At 45.1% G+C, this 26,250-nt stretch overlaps 1 protein-coding gene across 1 annotated transcript in view; it reads left to right on the forward strand.

The window, feature by feature from the left end:
• Nucleotides 1–505: 505 nt before the first annotated feature.
• GALK2 (galactokinase 2) overlaps nucleotides 506–26,250 on the forward strand; it is a 76,819-nt gene continuing 51,074 nt past the window's right edge. The window contains exons 1-3 of the mRNA XM_075897172.2: nucleotides 506–694; nucleotides 9,792–9,880; nucleotides 16,251–16,374. Of these exons, the coding sequence (XP_075753287.1) occupies nucleotides 642–694; nucleotides 9,792–9,880; nucleotides 16,251–16,374 (266 nt within the window). The 5' untranslated portion in view covers nucleotides 506–641. The remainder of the gene's footprint in view (nucleotides 695–9,791; nucleotides 9,881–16,250; nucleotides 16,375–26,250) is intronic.

The raw sequence follows: 26,250 nt of genomic DNA on the forward strand, positions 1-26,250 counted from the left end.
TCACTATTCTGATTGATAATAGGGAGCCATAGGAAAGTGTGTATGTGGGGTGGAAATCCAGCACACTAGAGAGACACTCACAAACAACAAAAACCCTCAGAGGGAAAAAACCCGCTTTTTCAGGATAAGGCATTTTGCTCCCCGGCTGTGAATATTTATGTTGTGTTTACACTGAATGGGCTTGTTGCCGGGGAGAGATCAGGGACTGACCTTGTTGGTGGCCCCTGTTCAGTGGACACAGAGTCATTCTGCCCTTTTTCTTCTATGACACTGTATATTTTTAAGGCACAGAGCACAGTTGTCAGTCCTGGCTGGCTGAGCGAGAGAGAGCCCCCCTTCCTGGGAGTTGATTTGGTTTGGCTCTCGCTTACGCATCATTTGTACAGACATAAAAACGCCTCCGCTCCTCATGCCATATCAACGTCAACCACCGAGCCAGGAGGCTGGGGAGGGGGCCACCCATCCCGAACCCTGCCAGGTGGCTGGGCACAAGCCCTGCCCAGAGCACACGGACCTGGGCGGGCAGGAGGCAGGGCTCCCGTCCGCTCCCTCGCAACCCGGAAGGAAGGGAGACGTTCCCTTGTCCCGTGATAGCAGCAGCAGCCTACGACCCCCGCCGCTGCCGCCCCGCGAGGCCGAGGATGGCCTCGGACGCCCCCGCCACCCTCTCAGTCCAGCTGGCGGAGCAGCCCAGGTGGGTGGGTCTGGCTGGGAGCCGGGCCCGTTTTCAGTCTCTCCGGGTCTGCGAGGCGGCTTGGCAGGGCAGTGGCTTGGCCGGTGCAGACGGCGCCTTAGCAGCCCCACATGCCGGGTCCGGGCTCTCCTGGCCCGCAGGGACGGCACGTGCGGCTGGTGGGCGCCCGCTCCACCGCGCTGCACCCTGAAGCATTTGTCCCCAGAACTAAGGGTGGCCCGCCTGTAGGCCGAGGCGCGGGGACTGCGGCGAGAGCGGTCCGAAGCGGTTTCCATCTTATACAGAGAGCTCGCGGTTTGGCACAGTGGTTCTCTGCACCCCCGCTGTAAAAACTGTTCCAGCAGCTCTGCCTGGAGGCACAAGCAACCACTTGGCGAGCTACCGCCATAGCCCTGCCCACCCTGGTTCTGAGGAAATTCTTCTTTCCCAACTCGCTGATAGCTGGATGGAAAAGGAGAATATGTGCAATCCATCATCCCTTAGGGGGAGACTCTGGCTCAGTCCAGCTTCTTCCCCCTGGCCCTGCTAGATATGAGAGTACAGGAGGGGGAAGGAAACTCACAATCAGTGCAGGTTTCCCCAGTCCCCTCTTCCACTATGGCAGTGGGACAGTCAGTGGAGGGAGAGGGGACAACCCTGTCTGTCCTTGATCTTTACCTCTTTCTGCCCTCCAAGCCCCAACCCTGACATCCTATGAATTCTGAACATTGTGAAGCCAACCCAAAAGGCAGTGCAAATTTACCCCACACATTCTTCCAAGGAGAGGGAACAACTCCATGCTCCTCCGTCTAAGGCCTGCTCTGGTGGGAAGTGTTATTGGGAAAGCTAAATCTCATTGTGCTGCAGAATGCATCCAGTCCAATAAACCTCTTTATTTATGTTAGCATTAAGAGAAGAGCTGTTCCAAATTGTTCCTCCTTAATCAGATTACAAGACATTTGGCTTAATTTTAATTCACATGTAAATGCCATTTTCGAATTTGCCTGTGCACAGCTGAAGCAAATGGGAATTGTGTTGATTAGTGAGTCTGAAAAATCAGATCTGATTCATATACATAAATGTAAGCACCCATGTTTTGGCCAAAGTTTACAAATAGATGCAAACAGTTAATTATTCTTGCGTAAGGTATTTCTATTCTTAAAATGCTACAGTAGCTTTAGTGCTTCAATGTAGACACTAATGTGCCAGTGGGAAGGATTCTTCCATTGGCATAGGTAATCCACCTAAATACCTGAGAGGCAGAAAAATTCTTCTGTTGAACTAATACTGTCTGCACAAGAACTTAGGGGCTACGTCTAGACTGCATCCTTCTGTTGACAGAAGGATGTAAATCAAGCACATTGAAATTGCTAATGAAGTAGGGATTTAAATATCCCATGCTTCATTAGCATAAACGTGGCTGCCGCTTTTTTCGAAACAAGTTTTTCGAAAAAAATGACAGTCTAGACGTGGATCTGTCGAAAATAAAGCCTTTTTCGACAGATCCTGTATTCCTCAAAAAATGAGGTTTACAGGATCTGTCGAAAAAGGCTTTATTTTCGACAGAGCCGCGTCTAGACTGCCATTTTTTTTCTAAAAAACTCCGTTTCGAAAAAAAGTGGCGGCTGTATTCCTCACTCTAGCTAGGGGGTAGATGAACCTGGACCTGCCCTAGCTGGACATGCGCCCCTTTCCTAGCTGAGCCTGCTGGAGCTGCAGTAGCCACAGGAGAGGTACTTCTTACCTGCCCCCAAGCTGTTCCTGTGAGAGTTGGGTGGTGTAATCCTCTCTCCCTGGGGCACCCTACATTTTGAACTCTTCATCCCATGCTCCACACCAGAGCAATAATTCAAATGAAGCATTAACTTTTTAATTTTATTTTCCAAAAAACATTGTGTTAAGGACCCGAGCAACACTGGGTAAATCTTCTAGTAGGATATATTTTCTTTTAAAGGAGGTATATAAACTCTCATGCTTCAGGGCATGAGCAAACCACCAATTGAGAAAGAGAGAGAAGAATCTTTCCCTCTGGACTTACTGTATACCAGTGGTTCCTTGCATATTCCTCCAAAGTATCTGGCACTGGGCATTTTCAAGACAGAATATTTCATTAGATTAACCACTGTCTAATTTAGCATGGTAATTCATGTGTTTTAATTTATAAACAGATAAAGTAGATTAAAGTGTGGAAAAGTCTAATAAATAATTCAAACAACAGATGGTGTCCTGTACAGCTTTATGACTAGATATCTCAAAGGGGTAACTCTGTTAGGGTATGTCTACACTATCACCCTAGTTCGAACTAGGGTGGTTAATGTAGGCAACCGAAGTTGCAAATGAAGCCCGGGATTTGAATTTCCCGGGCTTCATTTGCATCTTGCCGGGCGCCGCCATTTTTAAATCCCTGCTAGTTCGGACTCCGTGCCCGCGGCTACACACGGCACGGAGTAGGTAGTTCAGATTAGGCTTCCTATTCCGAACTACCGTTACTCCGTGGTGCGTGTAGCCGCGGGCACGGAGTCCGAACTAGCGGGGATTTAAAAATGGCGGCGCCCGGCAAGATGCAAATGTAGCCCGGGCAATTCAAATCCCGGGCTTCATTTGCAACTTCGGTTGCCTACATTAACCACCCTAGTTCGAACTAGGGTGGTAGTGTAGGCATACCCTTAGACTGTAAATTTAAGAAAATGAGCAGTCCTTTAGCACCTTAGAGCTGAGCTACTCAACTTTGGAAGCCCCGGGGGCCACAAAGATACTCACAGCACATGCCAAGGGCCGCAACTTAAGTGTGGTAGCATATACATGTAAATATATATGCAAATGGATGCTTTCACACTGACGCATGAATACAAAGATTAAGGCAAGACTACACAACACACGGGCCCCATTTAAGTCAGTTCTGCTGATATTAATAAAATGCAATATTTACCCGATTTCCACTCATATGACAGCACTTTTAATGGGCAATGACAGTCAAGTAATTTAACTACTAAAACACATCAACAGAAGACCATTAAATTGAATCACTGTTGTGGAGTGTGTTCCCAATGGAGGCCATGTTCAAAGGATTCCACCTGTGAGCTGTGTGTTGAGCCCCACATAAACCCAAACTGCAGGCGTGTTGCAGGAGGCATAAGGGATCTGTCAAAAAAGGCTTTCTTGACAGATCCCCCCTCTAGACTGCTGCTTTTTGCCAACAAAGTGCTGAGTCAGCAAAATGCGACGGCCATTTTTATGCAAATTAGGCATGGGATATTTAAAGCCCTGCCTCATTTGCAATGTCAACCTGCCTAATCTGCATCCCTCTGCCAACAGAAGGATGCAGTCTAGACATACCCTAAGGTGCCACAGGGCTACTCATTTTTTAAGTTACAGAATAACATGGCTACCGCTCTGAGACTTCTGTCCTCAAACAGCTGATTGTGACAGCAGGAAGTTCTGGAAGGGAGGTGAAAGAGTTGATTGGCAGGGCTACCAAGGGCCAGGAGGCCCTGAGGTGAGGGGGTCTTCTTGCAGCAGCGTGCTAAGTGCCCCTAATTTTCACCACCCTTGGCAACTATGGCCAATGTAATTATTGCGGTGGCTATAGGTAGACCTAACTTAAGTTAACTTAATGTTGTGGTGTAGACGTGCCCTTAGTGATAGGTGGTGGTTATATATACCAAAGAGCACAAAAGATTCAGATTGCTTCTAGTCCTGAGAGACCAGTCACTTACCCCAGGTCATCTTGTGCCTCACCAAAGAGAAAGCTTGTAGCCAATCTAGTAATAAATTAACTAAAGATTTATTAACTAGAAAAAAAGAAACAAGGCTTTTATTACAAGGCTAAAGTAGGCAAGCATATATACACAAGCTTTTTTCTCTTCATCATCTGAGGAAATGAGTTGTAGCTCATGAAGGCTTATGCCCTAATAGCCTAATAAATTTGTTAGTCTTTAAAGTGCCACCGGACTCTTTGTTGTTTATACGCAAACTAGTTACATTCTGTGGCTTAAAGAGGCGAGAGTTGTATTAATATTAAGGATGTTAAATATCGGGCAATTGAATATTTGTGTAACTGCATGAATTCTTATTGATTATATGATGATTTGATAGTCCCTGGGTTGGGGCCAGTAGCTATGCGCTCCAGCCCCACTCATGGGAGCCCCCTGCCATCCCACCCTGCTGCCTCTGTATGAGTGGGAAATTAACTCAAGTGGCAGCGCTTGCTTCTATGATCAGAGGAAGCAGCACGGGGTGAGAGGTGGGAGCTGGTCCACAAGGGGAGCCAGTTTAAAAACCAGTGCCCCACACAGACCTGGTGCCTGCCACCCCACGCTGCTGCCTCTGATACAAAGGCAGCAGCATGGGGTAGCAGCAGCCGCTGTCAGCAAAGGTCCGAGCTCCCCACAGACAGGCTGCTGCCAAAGGGGGTGGCGAGGGAGCGGGGGAGGCTGCCGTGAAGCAGCCTCTGTCCGCGGTGGCCTGGGCTGGCCATGGCAAGCAGCTCTGTGGGATGTGTAGCAGTCTCTGTCCATGGGAAGCTCAGGCCTGCCTGGACAGAGGCTGTTTTGCAGCAGCTTCCCCTGACCCCCCTGCCGCCTCTTTAGAGGCAGTAGTGGGGAGGAGGGAAGCGGCACCATAGAGCCGGTGCTGAGGGGAATCAGCTTTTAAGCTGGCTCCCTCCAGCACCGGTTCCTGCTTCCCCTCTTTGCTGCCTCTGATACCGAGGCAGCAAAAGGGGGGAGGGGATGTGTGTAGTCAACAAGATTAACCAATAAGCCTGTTGTTATTCTAGCTAATATGTCATATCAGAATGTCTATTAGGACTATTCCAAGTTGATCCTGGGGATTTCTCTTATTCTGTTTTCAGAGAGGTAGCTGGGTTAATCTACAGGCAGTCCCCGGGTTACGTACAAGATAGGGACTGTAGGTTTGTTCTTAAGTTGAATCTGTATGTAAGTCGGAACTGGCGTCCAGATTCAGCCGCTGCTGAAACTGACCAGCGGCTGACTACAGGAAGCCCGAGGCAGAGTTGCTCTGCCCCGGGCTTCCTGGAATCAGCCGCTGATCAGTTTCAACAGGCTGAATCTGGACGCCAGTTCCGATTTACATACAGATTCAACTTAAGAACCCCAGGCGTCCCCAAGTCAGCTGCTGCTGAAACTGATCAGCGGCTGATTCCAGGAAGCCTGGGGCAGAGCAACTCTGCCTCGGGCTTTCTGTAGTCAGCGCTGGTCAGTTTCAGCAGCGGCTGACTTGGGGACGCCTGGGGCAGAGCAGCTGGGGTGCTGCTGGGTTGCTCCAGTAGCGCCGCTCCTCGGCGCTACTGGACCAATCCACCAGCACCCCAGCTGCTCTGCCCCAGACGTCCTGATTCAGCCCCTGCTGAAACTGACCAGCAGCGGCTGAATCAGGACCCCTGGGGTGCTGCCGGGTTGGTCCAGTAGCGCCCAGAGCGGCGCTGCGGGACCAACCGGCAGCGCCCCAGCTGCTCTACCACAGGCGTCCAGAGAAAAGCCTGGACTGCTGGGGGGGGGGGGAAGGCGTACTAGCTGCGCCCCGCCCCCCCCCCAGCAGACCAGGGAGACTGGGAGCAAAGCAGAGCAAAGCCGCGGAGCACGCCAGCAGCGGGACAGCCGCGGCACGTCTGGGCTGTCCGCTGCCCGCGTGCTCCGTGGCTTTGCTCCACTTTGCTCCCCATCTCCCTGGTCTGTTGGTCTCCAGCAGACCAGGGAGACGGGAAGCAAAGCCGCGGAACACGCTGGCAGCGGGACAGCCGCGGCGCATCTGGGCTGTCTGCTGCCCGCGTGCTCCGCGGCTTTGCTCCCTGTCTCCCTGGTCTGGGGAGACGTGGGGCAAAGCCGCGGAGCACGCGGGCAGCGGACAGCCCAGACGCGCCGCAGCTGTCCCGCTGCCGGCGTCCTCAGAGGCTTTGCTTCCCGTCTCCCTGGTCTGCTGGTCTCCAGCAGACCAGGGAGATGGGCAGCAAACCCCATTCGTAACTGCAGATTCGACATAAGTCGGATCCGCGTAATTTGGGGACTGCCTGTATTTCAGCAAGAACAGGGAGTCCAGTGGCACCAAGTCTTTAAGGTGCCATTGGACTTGTTTTTGCTTCTGTTTTGTAGCTCTGGCTCTGGGAGAGTCCAAACAAGCCAAAAAGATTTAAAAATTTTGTGTCGCTATTTTTTTTTCCTTCTTCCAGAATTCAAGCCCTTTTTCATGTAGCTTCTTAATCGGTGTGAAGGAGCAATAAACAATCTTTGTATGGTAGTATTCCACAATGACCCATTTGGTATTGATTGCCACCGGGATGAGCAGACGATGATCCCTTCTGACATAGTCAAACAGTTTTTACAGTTATAAAGCAAACCTTAAATATAGCATTTGATAAAGATATTATAAATGAGATCATCTTACATGCAGAAACTTACAAGCATTTCATAGTCTTAACACTAAACAGGTTATTATAATTTCAGTACTTATCTTAATCATACTAACACCCAAATGGAACAGGCTGGTTTCCAGCCTCAGATTTGTCAGTTCTTGTCTGAAGCCTAAACCTTGAGAAGATCTGGCCATCTGGCTTGCTAGTGCTACAAATGTTTACACTTCCGATTTTGTTTTCAGTTACTTGCATTTTAAAGCAAGAATGTTCTTCCTACTTAGTACATTCAAGTATTCCTTTCCTTCTGTTATTACAAATCAATGCTACATGATGATTAGCTGTTGCTGTAAGTGAACCCAACTTCATTGACTTCATTGGCTTTTAGCTATGATCTTTGAAAAATCATGGAAGACAGGGGAGATTCCAGAAGACTGGAAAAGGGCAAATATTGTGCCCATCTATAAAAAGGGGAATAAGAACAACCCAGGAAACTACAGACCGGTCAGTTTAACGTCTACCCCAGGGAAGATAATGGAGCAGGTAATTAAGGAAATCATATGCAAACACTTGGAAGGTAATAAAGTGATAGGGAATAGCCAGCATGGGTTTGTGAAGCACAAGTCATGCCAAACTAATCTGATAGCTTTCTTTGATAGGATAACGAGCCTTCTGGATAAGGGAGAAGCGGTGGATGTCATATACCTAGACTTTAGTAAGGCATTTGATACGGTCTCGCATGATATTCTTATTGATAAACTAGGCAAATATAACTTAGATAGGGCCATGATAAGGTAGGTGCATAATTGGCTGGATAACCGTAGTCAGAGAGTTGTTGTTAACGGTGCTAAATCCTGCTGGAAAGGGATAACAAGTGGAGTTCCGCTAGGGTCTGTTTTGGGACCCGTACTGTTCAATATCTTCATCAATGATGTAGAGATTGGGATAGAGAGTACACTTATTGGCTACGTCTACACTGGCCCCTTTTCCGAAAGGGCCATGCTAATTTTAAACTTCGTAATAGGGAAATCCGCGGGGGATTTAAATATCCCCCGCGGGATTTAAATAAAGACGTCCGCCGCTTTTTTCCGGCTTGTAGAAAAGCCGGAAAAGAGCGTCTAGACTGGCCCGATCCTCCGGAATAAAGCCCTATTCTGGAGGATCTCTTATTCCTACTTTGAAGCCTACTTTGAAGGAATAAGAGATCCTCCGGAATAGGGCTTTATTCCGGAGGATCGGGCCAGTCTAGACGCTCTTTTCCGGCTTTTCTACAAGCCGGAAAAAAGCAGCGGACGTCTTTATTTAAATCCCGCGGGGGATATTTAAATCCCCCGCGGATTTCCCTATTACGAAGTTTAAAATTAGCATGGCCCTTTCGGAAAAGGGGCCAGTGTAGACGTAGCCAATAAGCGTACTCTCTATCCCAATCTCTACATCATTGATGAAGATATTGAACAGTACGGGTCCCAAAACAGACCCTAGCGGAACTCCTCTTGTTATCCCTTTCCAGCAGGATTTAGCACCGTTAACTTCAAAGTAGGAATAAGAGATCCTCCAGAATAGGGCTTTATTCCGGAGGATCGGGCCAGTCTAGATGCTCTTTTCTGGGCCAGTCTAGACGCTCTTATCTACAAGCCGGAAAAAAGCGGCGGACATCTTTATTTAAATCCCGCGGGGGATATTTAAATCCCCCGCGGATTTCCCTATTACGAAGTTTAAAATTAGCATGGCCCTTTCGGAAAAGGGGCCAGTGTAGACGCAGCCATTAAGTTTGCAGATGATACCAAACTGGGTGGGGTTGCAACTTCTTTGGAGGATAGGGACATAATTCAAAATGACCTTAGCAAGTTAGAGAAATGGTCAGAGGTAAACAGGATGAAGTTTAATAAAGAGAAATGCAAAGTGCTCCACTTAGGAAGGAACAATCAGTTCCATACATACAAGATGGGAAGCAACTGTCTAGGAAGGAGCATGGCGGAAAGGGACCTAGGGGTCATAGTGGACCACAAGTCAACAGTGTGATGCTGTTGCAAAAAAAGCAAATATGATTCTAGGTTGTATCAACAGGTGTGTTGTAAGCAAAACTCGTGAAGTCATTCTGCCGCTCTACTCTGCACTAGTTAGGCCTCAGCTGGAGTACTGTGTCCAGTTCTGGGCGCCACAGTTCAAGAAAGATGTGGAGAAATTGGAAAGGGTACAGAGAAGAATGACAAGAATGATTAAAGGTCTAGAGAACATGACCTATGAAGCCAGGCTTCATGAACTGGGCTTGTTTAGTTTGGAAAAAAGAAGATTAAGGGGGGTCATGATAGCGGTTTTCAAATATCTAAAAGGGTGTCACAAGGAGGAAGGAGAAAATGTATTCCTTTTGGTTTCTGAGGACAGGACAAGGAGTAATGGGTTTAAAGTGCAGCAAGGGAGGTTTAGATTGGACATTAGGAAAAAATTCCTAACTGTCAGGGTGGTCAAATATTGGAATAAATTGCCAAGGGAGGTGGTGGAATCTCCCTCTCTGGAGATATTTTAGAACAGGTTAGATAGACATCTGTCAGGGATGGTGTAGACAGAGCTTGGTCCTGCCTTGAGGGCGGGGGGCTGGACTCGATGACCTCTCGAGGTCCCTTCCAGTCCTATGATTCTATGATTCTATGGAGGTGGTGCCAGTTTACATCAAAGGCTGAATTCAGTATCAATATGTTAATCTAGGTTTTCCATTGTACTCCTTCTAATGGATTCCAACCTGCCTTTCAGATTGCTGAAGCTGAAGAAGATGTTTATTTCTAAATTTGGATCGGCTCCCAAGTTTTATGCCCGTGCACCAGGAAGAGTCAACTTGATAGGTAAAAGGAGAATATTGTTCTCTTTAAATTTATGGCAAATTCCAAATATACAACCTAATGATTATGATATATTTATTTTTGGTCAAGAGGTGCCTGTGCTTGACATTAAGTCATATATGGTCAGGAGGAAGTATTACTTCATTAGTTTTTAACTTTGTATTGTTACAACCTGTATTTCACATTAAGGTCACAATTCAGGATAGCATCTTTATTTAAGATGTGCTTAATTTTATATTTTAAGTGCCATCTTGAATAGAGATGGACTTGAGGACAAAAATACTTTTCTGACTTGGTGCCTAAAAATGTCTTTCTTGGTCAAGTTTAGGGCTCGTTTCCCTACCTTAGGGTATATCTCCCTTTATTTTGAAATAACAAAGGCAAGCATCCACACTATCCAGCCCGTTATTTTGAAATAATAACTCCTGCTTGTGAGAGAAATAAACTTATTTCAAAATAGTTATTCCATGAGTTGTTATTTCAAAATAACCTATTTCAAAATTATTTAGTAGTATAGACATAGCCTTTGTTTCTGCAGCTCAGTCTAACTCAACTGGTGGTGCTACAGTTGAAGATGGTAAAATGGTATAATGCAGGGGTTCTCAAACTTTGTGATACTGCGACCCCCCTCTAAGTTGCTCACGATCCCCTGGGGGGTTGGGAACCACAGTTTGAGAAATGTGGGTATAATGAAATCAATCTACATCTTTTCTCACCACCACAGTTTAAATCTTCAGACATGGTGATGTATCCTGGCACAGAGTGCTATGTTTTGATGAGAGCTGGAAATGTTCTGACATAGTTTTCCTTCTCTCATTCTGAAGAAATTCTTCATAGTTGGAGCCCATGGAGGTTAGAATAGTAACTTGGCTTGTAGAATAAATATGGTTATTTCATATGTATTTTTTTAAAATGTGGGTTCATTCTGGGAGACGCCCATTTTTATTTTACGATCATGCCCTTTCTAGAGTTCAGTTCCCTGTGTAATTAGAATATGATGACTCAGCCAGTCAGTCAACTTTCTCTGTGAAAGGATTATTGCTGCAGATCATGGAAAATACATTGTAATAGAGTTCTCAGAAGTCTAGCAGGCTGTGCACCCAGTATCACCTCTCAGCAGGAAGGCCTTTCTGTTCAGCTCCTCATCTGAGGATGGGATTAGCTTTCCCTCTGGTTGCAATATCCTTGCCATTTTATCAGAGGGGGAGTGAGAGTGGAATGTAGCTTATGCCTCACCTGCAATTCTACTGGCCAGAGATGCTGGAAGAATTTGTATAGTGCGGATGCTGAGAGAATGAAACTGTAAACCCTATAATAGAAACTACTTCAAGCTGCTATATCCCTAGTTCTAGCACCTATGCCGCTGGGTCCCATTCAGAGCCCTATGGGTATGTCTACACTACCACCCTAGTTCGAACTAGGGTGGTAATGTAGGCAACCGGAGTTGCAAATGAAGCCTGGGATTTGAATTTCCGGGGCTTCATTTGCATTTCGCCGGGCGCCACCATTTTTAAATATCCGTTAGTGCGGACTCCGTGCCGCGCGGCTACACGCGACATGGACTAGGTAGTTCGGACTAGGCTTCCTAGTCCGAACTACCTGGTCCGTGCCGCGTGTAGCCGCGCGGCACGGAGTCCGAACTAGCGGACATTTAAAAATGGCGGCACCCGGCGAGATGCAAATGAAGCCCCGGAAATTCAAATCCCGGGCTTCATTTGCAACTCCAGTTGCCTACATTACCACCCTAGTTTGAACTAGGGTGGTAGTGTAGACATACCCTATGAGATTCAGCAGTGTCCAGCATCCCGGAGTGCCCTGAGAATGACTCTCTCTGGATCATTTCCTACCATCTCTCTCTCCTCCACAGACCTGCTGATGGAGTGGGACAAAAGGGGCAACTACTCTGGGCCCCAGTGATACAAAAGGGCCCAGAGCTCTGGGGCCATTAAATTGTTGCTGGAGCACTGCATGGCGCACTCTGGGCAGCACTGAGGGCTGCCTAGCCCCAGCCCTGCCCTTTGTGGGACAAACAACATGGCCTTCTCCCACCTTCCACTGCTCCAAGGTGCCAATATAACATAACAGAAGAAAAGACAAACTAGACCTTTAACTCCAGCTGGGCTCAGTGTGCAGTCCCATACAAAAGCTTTTTCAGTATTCTTGTCCAGGAGCCCTCAGGTTAGGTCTGTCTTTCTCCCCAACTTGTCATTGATTGAGTTGTGTTGTTCCTCCTTTTTAAGTTTCATCTCCCGCTGCAGCATGCTCTGCAGGTCTCGACGGACTGGGGTATCTGAGCTCAGAACTGTTCTTTAACCTTTTTGGCATAGGTAGTGGGTGAGCCCAAGGCTGGGGGAGGCAAGCCCCTCAGCCTTGCTCCTTTTGTTTAAAGCCCCACCCCTGCTACCTAAGATTCCGTAGGAGCCAAGCCCCCCCTTCTACTCTAGGGGCAGGCCACTCCTCCACCAGTGGATGGCGAGTAGCCCCAGCCTTCCCACCTAGCCAAGGAGCACAGGATAGAGGGGAGAGCAGGCAGCATGCAGCCCCAGCCCCAGAAGGAACATGACAGAGAGGGAAAGCAGGCAGCAGGAGGCCCCAGCCTTTCCTGGCCTGGTCTTCCTTGGAGCATAAGGAGGGGAGTCGCATGGCCACCTTATCCCTGGCCCTGGAATGCACTTGGTGAGCGGTCTTCCTCATCCCAGAGCATGGGCAGCACCTGGCCCAAAACCTCCCCAGCTTTGGGAGGGCTGCCAGCATAGCTTCCGTCTTGGCAGGGCTGAAGCCCAGCCAGCCCCAGGAGACTGGGGGAGATGCACTGAAGGTAGGTGGGAGCTGGAGAGTATATTTGGGACTGGGCTGACGGTTTGGGAAGGCATTGTCTTCCCCTGCCTCTTATACTGATGCCTATGCTCTTTGGGTCCAGTGTGGAATTTGTACACCCATTTCATGCATATTAAAAAATTTAATTAGCCCACTGTGCAGTCAATTACAATTTTTATCTTATTGTTCTGTTAACATCTGTCATGTAAGACAATTAAAGTGGAGAACAGATGTTGCCTGAAAATTATTCCTAAGAGAAAAGGTACTTGATATCTCTATTTTCTTCATTTAATGCTATTTTGTATCTTATGAACAGTTCTTATAATGATGATTCAATATTATTATTTTCCTGGAAAAAGTGCAGATATGGGATGAAAAATAAATTCCTGCTTAAGGCTTATCCAGTGGATGATGAATCATTGACATGAGCAGAAGTCGTTGCAGGAAATGTATTCATTTTTCTTTGCTATATACCAACCACAGGTGAAAGAGAAATAATTTAACTTGCATGTCTTACTAATTTTACCAATTACACATCAAGCACACATAGATTTTCTACTCTAACTGCCAGATCACTGTCTACCTTGTAATTTTGTTAAGGAACCTAAAGGTTTAGAAAGAAATGAAGTTTCTAAAACGTTATAGAAATTTAAAGCTTTGGTGCATTAGTATAAAATTTAAAAAGTGCAGAATAGTCTATCAGTTGGGATTTTAGCAATAAAAGCTGTAAAATGTATTTTCTGAAATGTCTGGCAAAAATTGCCTCAGAAGTGAAGCAGTTCTGCATTCCTACACTAGCCATTTGTATCCAGGGTGTTTCTTCTGCTGCTGATTCATAGATTCCAAAGTCTTAAGGGGTCTCTGAGATCATCGGGTTGGAACTTCTATATTAATCAAGCCCCTAGATCTTCCCTAAAATAATTCCTTAAACATATCTTTAAAAAAATCCAATCTTGATTTCAAAATTGCCTGTACTAGATAATTCACCATGCTCCTTGATAAATTGTTCCAATGGTAAATTATTTTAACTCGGAATGTGTCTAGCTTCAGTTTCAGCCATTGGGTCATGTTCTACCTTTCTCTGCTAGATTGAAGATTATTTGTTCCACATTTAGGTAATTATAGATTGACATCAAGTCACCTCTTAATCTTCTCTCTGTTCAGCTAGATAGACTTACTCTGGTCAGTATATCATTATAAAGTTGGTTTTTAATCATTCTTGTGGCTGTTCTCTGAATCCTCTCCACTTGATGAACATCCTACTTGAATTGTGGACATCAGGGCTGGACATAATATTTCAGCAGCAGTTGCACCAGCGCCAGAGATAAAATAACCTCTCTACACTGATCTGAGATTCCCCTATTTATGCATTCCAAAATTGCATTATTTCTTTTGGCTATAGCATTGCACTGGGAGCTGATGTTCGAAAGATTATCCACCATAACCTCCAATTTTTTTTCAGAATTACTGCTTCCCAGGATGAAGTCTCCCATACTATAAGGATGGCCTACTTTCTTTGTGTCCAGATGCACACATTTATGTTTCGCTGAATCAAAACACATATTTGCTTGTGCCAAGTTTACTAAGCAAACCAGATCACTCTGTATTAGTAACCTGTCCTTTTCATTATTTATCATTATGACAGGATGCTGCTCTCCACTGTGGCTCCTCCTGCCAGCTGTTCTGGAGATTAGCTCTGTATGCCAGTGTGTTCTCTTCCAGTGATGTCTGGCCAGCATCACTTCTGCTCCAGAGACCAATGTCACCCCACGACCACAGCACCCTCTTCATGACATAGCCCTCCAGACTCTATGTTCCTCCCTTCTCGGGACAATACCACAGTCCCTCAGTCCAACCACTTCCTCAGTGCTGAAAGTGGGCAGAGGGTACGTGGGCCTGCCCACTACTCCAATCACAGCCTAGGCTGCCACTTGCTGTGTCTCATTTAGTTCCCCTGTAGATCTCCTTCATCCACTTCCCCACAGCCCCAGCACCCTCTTTTGCATGCCTCAGGGTCTCAGCCTGCAGATTCCTGCAGTCCTCCAGGAGCTGCCTTTAGCTCTGTGGGTCTCTGCATGTAGCACTGCTATGTCTAGGGTGCTTGTTGCCCTCTACCTGAAAGGCAAACCAGTCCTCCTCCCTTCTCAAGCTCCAGAAAGTGACTGAAACTGCTCTTTTCTGCTCTTCTTATGTGGGCCAGCCTGGCCCTGATCGGCTGCTCCTCTAAGCCCTACTCTGATTGGCTGCCTCCTGTGCATCCTCTCTAGGATTCTGTTAACTCTTGAGAGCACATTGTGGAGGAGATGCCCCATAAAAACCACTCTCCCTATTTGTGTATAATTTGGCAAACATTATCAGTGATGATTTAATGTTTCCTTCCTGGTCACTGATAAAAAAGTCAAATGGTGTAGGGCCAAGAAATACACCTGCTTGACAATGATTCCCCATAGACTATTATATTTTGAGATCTACCACTTAGCCAGATTTTAATCTGGTCAGTAGAGCCATATTAATTTTATATTAGTCTACTTTTTCATCAAAATACCATGCAGTACAATTCAAATATTGTACAGAAGTCTGTTATATATGTTTATCAAACTTGTAATCTCAGAAAACAAAGATATCAAGTTAATTTGACAGGATTTGTTTTCCATAAATCCATGTTGATTGGCATTAATTAAACCTCCTTTAATTCTTTAATGAGTCCTGTATCAGATGCTCCATTATCGTACCCAGATTAATGTGAGTCTGTTGATTCATAAGGCAGTTCTGCACTACAGGGCAATGCTGACCTAAGGCATACAATTCTAGCTACGTGAATACCGTAGGTGGAGTCAATATATCTTAGTCTGAGTTGCCGCAGAATCTCCATTGTGGGATAGGAGGGGAATGGGTGATGGGACAACATTAGCTTTCCTTTCTTCCAGTCTTCTGAAACTCTCCCAGTGTTTCAAGACTTATTGAAAATCAACAGTAATGGTTCATTAAGTTCTTCAGCCAGCTCCTTTATTCAGATTTAATGATTTAAAAAAATCTAACTTTAGTAGCTGCTGTTTAACATACTCATGAGATACTAGTGGAATGGAAAGAATATCATCACCTGATGAGGATACTACATTATCTTTGACTTTCCCAAATACAATACAGGATTATTTATTGAACACTTCTACCTTTTCTATATTATTAATAATTCTACCATTTCCATCTAGTAATGGACTAATACTATTGTCAGGATTCTTTTTGTTCCCAATATACTTAAAAACCTCTTATTGTTCTTAACATTCCTAGCCCTAGATTTCTCCTTGTGGTCCTTTGCTTCCCATATCTGTTGTCTACGATTCTTAGCTTCTGATTTATATTTATTAATATCATCACCTTAGCTTTTCTTGCACAGGTTTCATTTTTTTATAGCTGCCTTCACTTTTTTGTAATCCAGGTAATTTTCAACCAGTATGGTCTTTCACAATTGTGGGTTTATGGAACATCTAGTAAATTGTTCTTAAAGAATCATTCCAAAATGCTGTTAATTTTCTGTTATTTTGTTGTTGTTTTCTAGGAGAACATATAGACTATTGTGGATATGCTGTGCTCCCTATGGCTATAGAGCAAGACATACTTATAGCTGTTGAACCTGTAAAAACTGAGGTTGTCCAACTAGCCAATACAAACCCTTTGTACTTGTAAGTATTTATTTACTTACCTCTTATGTTAATTTATAGTGCATTCATCATCTAATTGCAACACCACTATAGGCTGAAGTCATATAAGCGAAGTTTAAACCAACGTATGAGTGTCTACAGAAGAGCAACATTTGTGTGCAGACAAATCCTCAAAGAGTAGAGTGCCACATACTGAAGCACCAACAATACTTCCTTTAGAAACCAGGAGCTCCTTGAAGTGTTTGCTTCCAGCCCAACGTGACCCTGCTTAACTTATGAAATCTGATAGACTCACAGCATGAGATGATATACTTAGAGCAGTGTTTTTTAAACTTTTTAAGACCGAGGAACACCAAACAATAATTTTTTGAAATGAGGAACACCAAGGATTTTTTGTTGAGAAAAAAAAAAAAAACAGGTTGGTGTGGGGGGGAAGTTATTGAACAAAAATAAAGGTTGCCTGCCCCTTTAAGTGCAGCCATTTTGAACTCTGTTATTCTCCGCGGCACACCTCCCACTGCCTCGCGGCACACCAGTGTGCCCCAGAACACAGTTTAAGAAACACTGTACTTAGATGAATTGTATAAAATGGTATTGCCAAGGTGATACTATAACAGTTTTCTCTGTGGTACAGAATCTAATCAGATGTAATGACACTGGTGCTTCTTATGCTGTGTATACTTTCAGAGAGAGTGAGGTTTACTGCTTCTCTCCTCCCTCTCTCTGATTGAGTTTCCCCAGCATAGCACTTCTCTCCCTTTGGCCTACACAATTCAGAAACCTTTTCATTGCAGTTTTCCCTGTTGAGAGGGGGCAATTCGAGAATTAAAATAGACCTGTTGTCTAAGTTGATTACTTTCTTAAATTCACTCTCCTTAAATTCAGATGCTACATGATTTCCTGGGCCACATTAGTGAGTAGGATATATTTGCAGGGGAAAAGCTATTTTGATAGATGCCAAATGAAGCAGTGACGGAAAATATAAGCACTTTGACTGGACTGGTATTTGAGCCAGAGCTTGGCACAGCAAATAAAAATCTAAATAGCCTCTTATTAAGACAAGTACAATTAGTGCTAAATCTAGAATTATAGTTCTTGAATTAAAATGGCATACACAATCAATATATTTTTGTCACTGTTTTGGCCGCTTTTGACTCAGAAGGAAAGCTTTCTGCATGCAAAAGACAGCATCTCTGCTTCACTATGGTCAGCCGGGTTGTAAGCAAGAAGTAACATATTTTTCAACACTTTTGATCATTATGATAGCAACAGTTGCATTTGAGCTATTGTATCTTTGTTTAACCAATCTGAGTAGGATTGGTTCCAGTACAGACCCCTACAGGACATCATTAGTTATCGCTCTCCATTCTGAAAACTGACCATTTTTCCTGCTCTTTGTTTCCCATCTTTTAACCAGTTGTCAATCCATGAGAGGATCTTTCCTCTTATCCCATGACAGCTTACTTTGCTTAAGAGCCTTTGGTGAGGGACCTTGTCAAAGGCTTTCTGAAAATCTAATTACACTATATCCACTGGATCACCTTTTCCCACATGCTTGACCCCCCTCAAAGAATTCTAATAGATTAGCAAAACATGATTTCCCTTTATAGAAACCATGTTGACTTTTCCCCAACAAATTATGTTTATCTATGTGTCTGACAATTCTGATCTTTATTATAGTTTCAATCAATTTGCCTGGTACTGAAGTTAGATTTACCCGTCTGTAATTGCCAGGATTGCCTCTAGAGCTCACATTGAAAATTGGTGTCACTCTTTTTGAAAATTGGTGTCACATTCACATTAGAATGAAGTCACTGTAGTGTTTCTGTCCACATTGGGTATGTCTACACAACATTTTGGAGCAAGCAAGAGTGAGCTTCTCAGCTGGTGTCAAAAGACATAGTCTAACAAGGTTCATGCTAGTACGCTGAAAATAACTATGTAGACAGTGTTTTGAACGTGTGGCTTGGACTGGAGTTTGGGCTGCATTTTGGAGTAATTGGGGAGTGAGTCTCGCAACTCTGTAAACTCCATCTGGGAACCTCACTCTCACTTGTTCCAAAATGTTGCATAGACATTGTTAGTCCTTCTATTATATACATGGGCATCACTTTTCAGTGCACTGTGCTTCCTTCAGTTTGAGTTTTAAAGGCAACCTGAAAGTAAAAATCATAAACTTTACCTTAGCAATGAGGGGGAAAGTCTGCTTCCTCCTGCTTGACTGAAGAGGACCCTATCTCACCTCAACGGTTGTGAGGGACAGTATTATAATGCAGTGTTTATGTGAACCAGGTGTTCTTCAATTTTCCTACCTCTAACCACAGTCAGTAGCAAGAGAATGGAGAGAGGAATAGTGGCTGTGCTCCTGCAAGGTACCATAGACTTCAGTCAGTTGGGGAAGTCAATCAACTTGTTAGAGACCTTCAGTATCTAGCAGGATCAGGCCCAGATTGAGAATCTGCTGAATAATAATTTAGCTCTGTAATTAGTAAGCTTCAGAAATCCAAAAACTACTGCAGTGGAAACAACTCAAATTGCTTAAAAGAGCCCCAACAAATTATTTCAGTATTGATATAGTTTTCAGAGTAACTGTAAAACTCCAAATCCTTGTGGATTATTGTTCATTTTATAAATAGGTTTCCCCCTTTTTATTTAAACTATATTGCATCAAACAGTCTCAGCGGGGTAGCCATGTTAGTCTGTTACTTTAAAAACGAGTAGTCCTGTGGCACCTTTGACCGAGTCTGCACTAGGGGATAAGTTTGAATTAAGATACACAACGTCAGCTATGTTAATTGCGTAGCTTAAGTCAAAGCATCTTAACTCGAATTTTGGCACTGTCCACACTAGTGATGTAAGGGAGTAGTCAACTAGTCGACTACCTGATAAGACCATGCTTATCAGGTAGTCAAGTCAGCTACTCACATTCTTCCCTCCCCCTTGCTACCTCTGTATCAGAAGCAGCAAAGGGTTGGGGAGAAGCAGGAGCCAGTACTGGGGAGAGTTGGCTTAAAAGCTGGTTGCCCCCAGCCAGGACTGGCCCTACCATGAGGCGAACTGAGGTGGCAGTCTCAGGTGCCAGACTGGGGCACCACTAAGACCCAGAGTGTAGAAAATTGTGTCTGCTGCTGGTGCATATGTATTCTCTCTGCTCTAGATGCACAGAGATGGTGGAGTGCTGTGTTGGAAGAAGGAGGGCACAAGAGACCTTTGAAAGTTTTGGCCCAAGCGAGGGGGCATGGGAGTGTCATTTGAGCTCCCCGCCTCAGGTGCCAAAATATTGTGGGCCAGCCCTGCCCCCAGCACCGTCTCCATGGTGCTGCCTGTTCTGCCCCCCACCCCCCACTGCTGCCTCTACTAGAGCGGGGGGAGGGAGGCTGCTGCCAAAAAGCAGCTCTTGTCCGTGGGGGGTCCCAGTGGGGATTTGGGACCCACCCCATACAAGGGGGCTGCTTTGTGGCAGCAGCTTCTGTCCATGGTGGCCCAATTGCAGACAGAAGATGCTGCCGGCTGGGAAGGCAGCCCAGCTGAGTCCTGGATTGTGCCAGGTGCAGGACCAAACCCTGCTGAAGCTCTGCAGTTTAAAAGTTAGTAGGAGCTAGGCAGCCCCCCCCCCCCCCCCGGCTCCTACTGCATTTTAAATTGCAGAGCCACAGCAGGATTTGGCCCTGCACTGGGTGCAAGCTGGGACTGAGCTAGACTGCCTATCAACTAATCGAATAGTCAATACAAATTCCATCGACTACTCGATTACTTAAATACCCGCCTCTTAACATCCCTAGTCCACGCTATGGGAAGTTGAAGGAAGCACACTCTCCCTTCTACTTCCCTTACTCCTCAAAGAAGCAGGACTGCCGGCATGAATGGGAGCACCCTCCCAGTTTGAATTAATGTGTCTTCAGTAGATCTACTAATTCGAACCCCAGAAGTTCGACTGCAGCTGCTTCGATCTTATCTGTAGTGTAGACATGGCCTTAGAGACTAGCATAATGTATAATATGATGAGCTTTTGTGGATAAGACCCACTTCATCCACAAAAGCTCATGACACTATGGCTGCTTTTGCGGAAAAATCATCTGCTTTTGCGGAAAAACTTGCCAGCTGTCTACACTGGCCGCTTGAATTTCCGGAAAAGCACTGACGATCTCATGTAAGATTGTCAGTGCTTTTCCGGAAATACTATGCTGCTCCCGTTCGGGCAGAAGTCTTTTTCCGAAAGACTTTTGCACAAAAGGGCCAGTGTAGACAGCACAGTACTGTTTTCCGCAAAAAAGCCCTGATCGCGAAAATGGCGATCGGGGCTTTTTTGTGGAAAACCGTGTCTAGATTGGCCACGGATGCTTTTCCGCAAAAAGTGCTTTTGCGGAAAAGCATCCTGCCAATCTAGACGTGCTTTTCCAAAAATGCTTTTAACGGAAAATTTTTCCGTTAAAAGCATTTTTGGAAAATCATGCCAGTGTAGACGTAGCCTATATATTTTTGTTAGTTTTTAAGGTGCCACGGAGCTACTTGGCATCAAGTATGGCAAGGATTTGTGCCTTTGTGACACTTAGCAAATAAAAAGCCAAATTGTCTTGCCCGTTCTTATTTGAGGCAATTTCAAAAATTAGCATTGTGCACTCCAAGAAGTTATAATTTTTCTTTAACCCAACAGCCACAAAATGTAACCACATAATTTGTAATGTTTTGCTTTGTCATATAAAGAATAAAAGGTATAAAGAAAATCTGATAGATGTTCATTTTGGAGATAAATGGACTTCAGACCTCCTTACTGTCACACACAACAACAAATTACACATAGTGATTGTAATCCCTGAGTTTTGTGTGGTATGAATTAGGGATTAGGGGGAGGTCTAGGTTGGATATTAGGAGAAATTATTTCACTAGGTGGGTGGTGAAGTACTGGAATGGGTTACCTAGAGAGGTGGTTGAATCTCCATCCCTAAAGGTTTTTAAGTGTTAGCTTGACAAAGCCCTGGCTAGGTTGATTTAGTTGGGATTGATCCTGCTTTGGGCAGGGGCTGGACTTGATGACTTTCTGAGGTCTCTTTCATTCCTATGATTATACAGAAAACAAATTTAAGGGAACCCAGCAATGGCATGTTTCTCCTCACTCCAAAGAAACATTTTCTTTTCTGTTGTTCAAATATCTGAGCAGTTTTGTTGTTTACAAAAGTCATGAACAGTAGGGTTTTTTCACCTCTTCCTCTAGGAAACTTTCACAGTCTGATAGATCTTAAACTGGAAAATTTTCCTGATTTCAGCCTGAATTTTCTGTCTTAATCCCATCCCATTACTTCTACTTAGGTCAGGTCTTCACTACACGGGAAGGTAAAATTAAGATACACAAGTCTGGCTACACTAATTACATAGCTGGAGTCAGTGTACCTTAATCCAAACTGCCACATGGTCTCCACAGGGGGAGGCAACTTCCTTTACTTGTTGTGAGGAATGGGAGTTCTGGCACTGATGGGGGTGCCCTCCGAATTTGATTTAGCAGAACTTTATAGATCACGACAGCATCAATCTTTTGTGTAGTGAAGATCGTCTTAAACTCTGTGTGCCACCTGAATTAACCACCCTTGTGTACATCACTGCCCCCCCTTCCCCTCCCTCTGTGGCGCTCAGCTGACTGCTGCACCCCTCAGCTGGGCCGCCGGGGGAGCCAGCAGCGCAAGGGGCTGTTTGGTCTCCGCTGTGGCAGGAGGGGAAGGGCGGTGGGGCCCCGCCCCCCTCCCTTGTGGCAGCCCGGCTGAGTAGGCAGCATTCAGCTGAGCGCCATGGCGGGAGGGAAGGGGAAGACAAAGGGGGGCAGGGAGAGATGGAGGGGAGAGAGAGGCAGGAGGAGGAGAAGAGAAAGGGAGAGTGAGAGGCAGGAGGGGGAGAAGAGAAAGAAAGAGACGGAGAGAGAGGCAGGAGGTGGAGGAAAGCTGAGAGAGATGGGGGAAGCAGTAGGAAGAGAGAGAGAGAGAGAGATCAGGAGAGAAGACCTGAAAATCCCATCTTATGATGGGCTAATTGGCTAGAATATGGTATAGTTGTGTATAGTTGAGCTTGAAATCATAGCAGATTGTATATCATGTGGCAAACTCTGATATTACTTTTAATGTTAACCCGGCCAAAGTACTGTAAAGATTTAAGTCAGTTAATGTTGTACTTGAAAAAAAATAAAATGAATGAATTCTAAGCATGAGAGCTGAAACTGTAGCCTTGGCTAGAAGTAGGCCTAGCTTCCAGACTAGAATGCAGTGACCAAGTACAATGCCAGCAATGACTGTGAAAGTCTGGCACCACTGTTGGGAGTAGACTCTCTAAAGAGGGAACAGAGCTCCTGCCTCTATTTCACACAAGCCAGGAGACTAAGAGCGTGCTTGCACGGAGAAGTTGTGCTGCTTTAACAGTACATGGGTCTAGCTCAAGGGGTACAAATTTCCCTTTGTCATTATGTCACTATCAAGGTGTTTTTATACCAATAACGGTGTTCCTTTATGGGAAGGAGAATGAGCTGTGCCTGTTAAGGTACCATTTCTTTATCTTGGTATTAGAAGATTTACCCAGGGTTGCTCGTGTCCTTAACACAATTCATTTTTGTTTTTTGGAAAATAACATGAAAATGTACATGCTTCATTTAAATCATTGCTCAGGGGATGAGGGGTTCAGTATGCGCTATTCAGGACTATCCCAGCCTTCGGTCACTGCAGTAGCTTGGGGTAAGGTGGGAAGCGCTTTTCCATGTCTGTTGCAGCTCTATTGGGCACAGCAGGGGGAGAGGTGCATGTCCCCTGGCTGGGGTAGGCTCAGGTTCATCTGCCACTTGCATCCCCCAGCCAGAGAGAGGAATGCAGCAAACTGTGCACTTTCCTCTTGCTCTGTGATGAAGGGAAACAGCCAGCAATGTTCCCATATGGATCGGGGGAGCTTCAGCCCCCCCTCCCTGGCCTAAAGGGTGCTTGGGGGGTGGGAGGCTCAGGGCTGGAGCAGATCTGGATGGGGAGGGGGCACATCCTCAGTCAAACCCTTATACCTGCCTGGTGAGTCTCTCTCTTTTTTCTTTGGTTTCTGAGAAGCGATCTCATTCCAGGCACATCTCATTTTCTTGGCACAACCAAACCCTGATCTTGCTTTAAATTATGATAAAAGAAAGCTGCGTACTAAATTTAGTGGTCCTAATTCTTACCGTTTAGGAGGAATTCCTGAACAGACTGTCAGACTCACAGACAAACTCTCTCAAATATATAGAAGATAAATAATAAGTGAGACCCCAATAGTAGTTGTATCCACAACAATTTTGGATTAAAAAACCAAAACCACAAATCAGACTTCTAATGGATATATTTTACACCATTTACTCCAAAACTGTGGAGACCAGGCCTAGGCCAGTTTAGGAAGCACACTTCGTAGTCTAGAAAAAGTGAACAGAGTACCTGCTCCTTTCTAGCATTTGGAAAATGTTTTCTAAGTTAACCAAAATGCCTCTGGGAATTACTGCTGCTGCACAGCCCTTCTACAGATGCCACTGCAATGCAGATTGTCACTTGAAAGCCCCAGTTTAGCTTCTAGTGTTTGAAAACATTCAACGTTAGTTTTTCCTCACTGTCTCAATACCTTTGTCCTTGGTGTGCTGGGTCTCTGCTGCACAGACAACATCAGTTGGGCCCAACTATGTGGTATAAATCTGACTCATATTTATAAATAATGCCTTATGAATTAGGCATATGCCCTCTGCACAGAACAGGTGCAAAATGGGCTCACTTCCAGGAGCATTAAAAACCAGGGTAAAAAGTCATTTAGCCACAATATTTAGTGCAGGAATAAGGGGGGAAAGGCGGTGTTGTATTTAGATTTAGGACTTTTGTAATTTTAAATTGAAGGAGGAGCAGTAAAACATTCTGAGAGTTATCTTGGATAACATTTGACCTCCACAGCATAAAACAGGATTACATTTGAGAGGCTGCTATTGGAATTACAGTATGCAAATACTGAGTAGTTTAGGATAGTAGTAGCAATAAATTCAGGTCTGCCTTGATGAGCCTCTCACTTCAATGGATTGTCTTAAAAGTAATGGAGAATAAATCCTGAGAGAAAGCTTTAAAATGTATTTTTATTTATTAAGCATAATTGAGAGATGATCATTATTTATTTTAAGGGTTTTGCTTTTCCAAGGCTCTGATTTAGGAAAACGCTTACCTATATGTTTAAGTCTACCGCAATCTACTGCAGTAGGCCTCACAGTATGGGAAGGAGGTGGGCAGCTCTCACTGGAGAAAGAATAGGCTAAGAACTATTTAGAAAAGCTAGACATACACAAATCCATGGGTCTGGATCTAATGCATCTGAGGGCACTGAGGGAGTTGGCATATGTCATTGCAGAGCCTTTGGCCATTATCTTTGAAAACTTGTGGAGATTGGGAGAGGTCATGTATGATTGGAAAAAGCAAATGTAGTGCCCATCTTTAAGAGAGGGAAGAAGGACAATCCAGGGAACTACAGACCAGTCAGCCTTACCTCAGTCCCCAGAAAAATCATAGAGGGGATCCTCAAGGAATCCATTTTGAAGCACTTGGAAGAGGGAAAAGTGATCAGGAATAGTCAACTTGGATTCACCAAAGGCAAGTTATGCCTGACCAATCTGATTAGCTTCTATGATGAGGTAACTGGCTCTGGGGACATGAGGAAGTCAGTGGATGTGATATACCTTGACTTTAGCAAAGCTTTTGATATGGTCTCCCACAATGTTGCCAGCAAGTTATGGAAGTATGGATTGGATAAATGGACTGTAAGGTGTATAGAAACCTGGCTAGATTGTCAAGCCCAACGGATAGTGATCAATAGCTAGATGTCTGGTTGCTGGTTGGTTTCAATGGGAGTGCCACAAGGATCGCTTCTAGGGCTGCTTTTGTTTAACATCTTTATTAATGACCTGGATGAGGGGATGGATTGCACCCTCAGCAAGATTATGAAAGACACTAAGCTAGGGGGAGAGGTAGATATGTTGGAGGGTAGGGATAGGGTCCAGAGTGGCCTAGAGAAATTGGAGGTTTGGGCCAAAAGATAAGGGACAAGTGCAGAGTCCTGCACTTGGGATGGAAGAATCCCAAGCATGGTTACAGGCTGGGATTGACTGGCTAAGTAGTACGTCAGCAGAAAAGGACTTGGGGATTATGGTGGATAAGAAGCTGGATATGAGTCAACAGTGTGCCCTTGTAGCCAAGAAGGTGAGGCCACATCTGGAGTATTGCATCTAGTTCTGGGCCCCGAAGTATAGAAAGGATGTGGACACATTGGAGAGGGTCTAGTGGAGGGCAACAAAAATGATTAGGGGGCAGGAGCACATGACCTATGAGGAGAGGCTGAAGGATTTGCGCTTATTGAGTCTGCAGAAGAGTAGAGTGAGGGGGGATCTGATAGCAGCCTTCAACCTGAAGGGAGGTTCCAGAGAAGATGGAAAGAGGCTATTCTCAATAATGACCAGATGGAAGAACAAGGAGCAATGGTCTCAAGTTACAGTGTGGGAGGTCTAAGTTGGATATTAGGAAAAGCTGTTTCATTGTGAGGGTGGGGAAGCACTGGACTGGGTTACTTAGGGAGCTGGTGGAATCTCCATCCCTGGACAAAGTCCTGGCTGGGATGATTTAGTTAGGATTGGTCCTGCTTTGGGCAGGGGGCTGGACTCGATGACTCCTGAGGTGTCTTCCAGCCGTAGGATTCTATGTTTCTAAGTCCATCCTAATTCACAACAGCCCTTAAGCACATGCTTAAATAAGTTTGGTTCTGAATAAGGATGCTTCCCTGAGTGGAACCCTAGCTTGAAAAAACAGTTATAGGCAGTCCCCGGGTTACATGGATCCGACTTACATCGGATCCCTACTTACAAACGGGGTGAGGTAACCCCGCATT

Source organism: Pelodiscus sinensis, chromosome 14, assembly GCF_052426305.1.
Source record: "Pelodiscus sinensis isolate ZL-2025 chromosome 14, ASM5242630v1, whole genome shotgun sequence".
Lineage (NCBI taxonomy): Eukaryota > Metazoa > Chordata > Testudines > Trionychidae > Pelodiscus > Pelodiscus sinensis.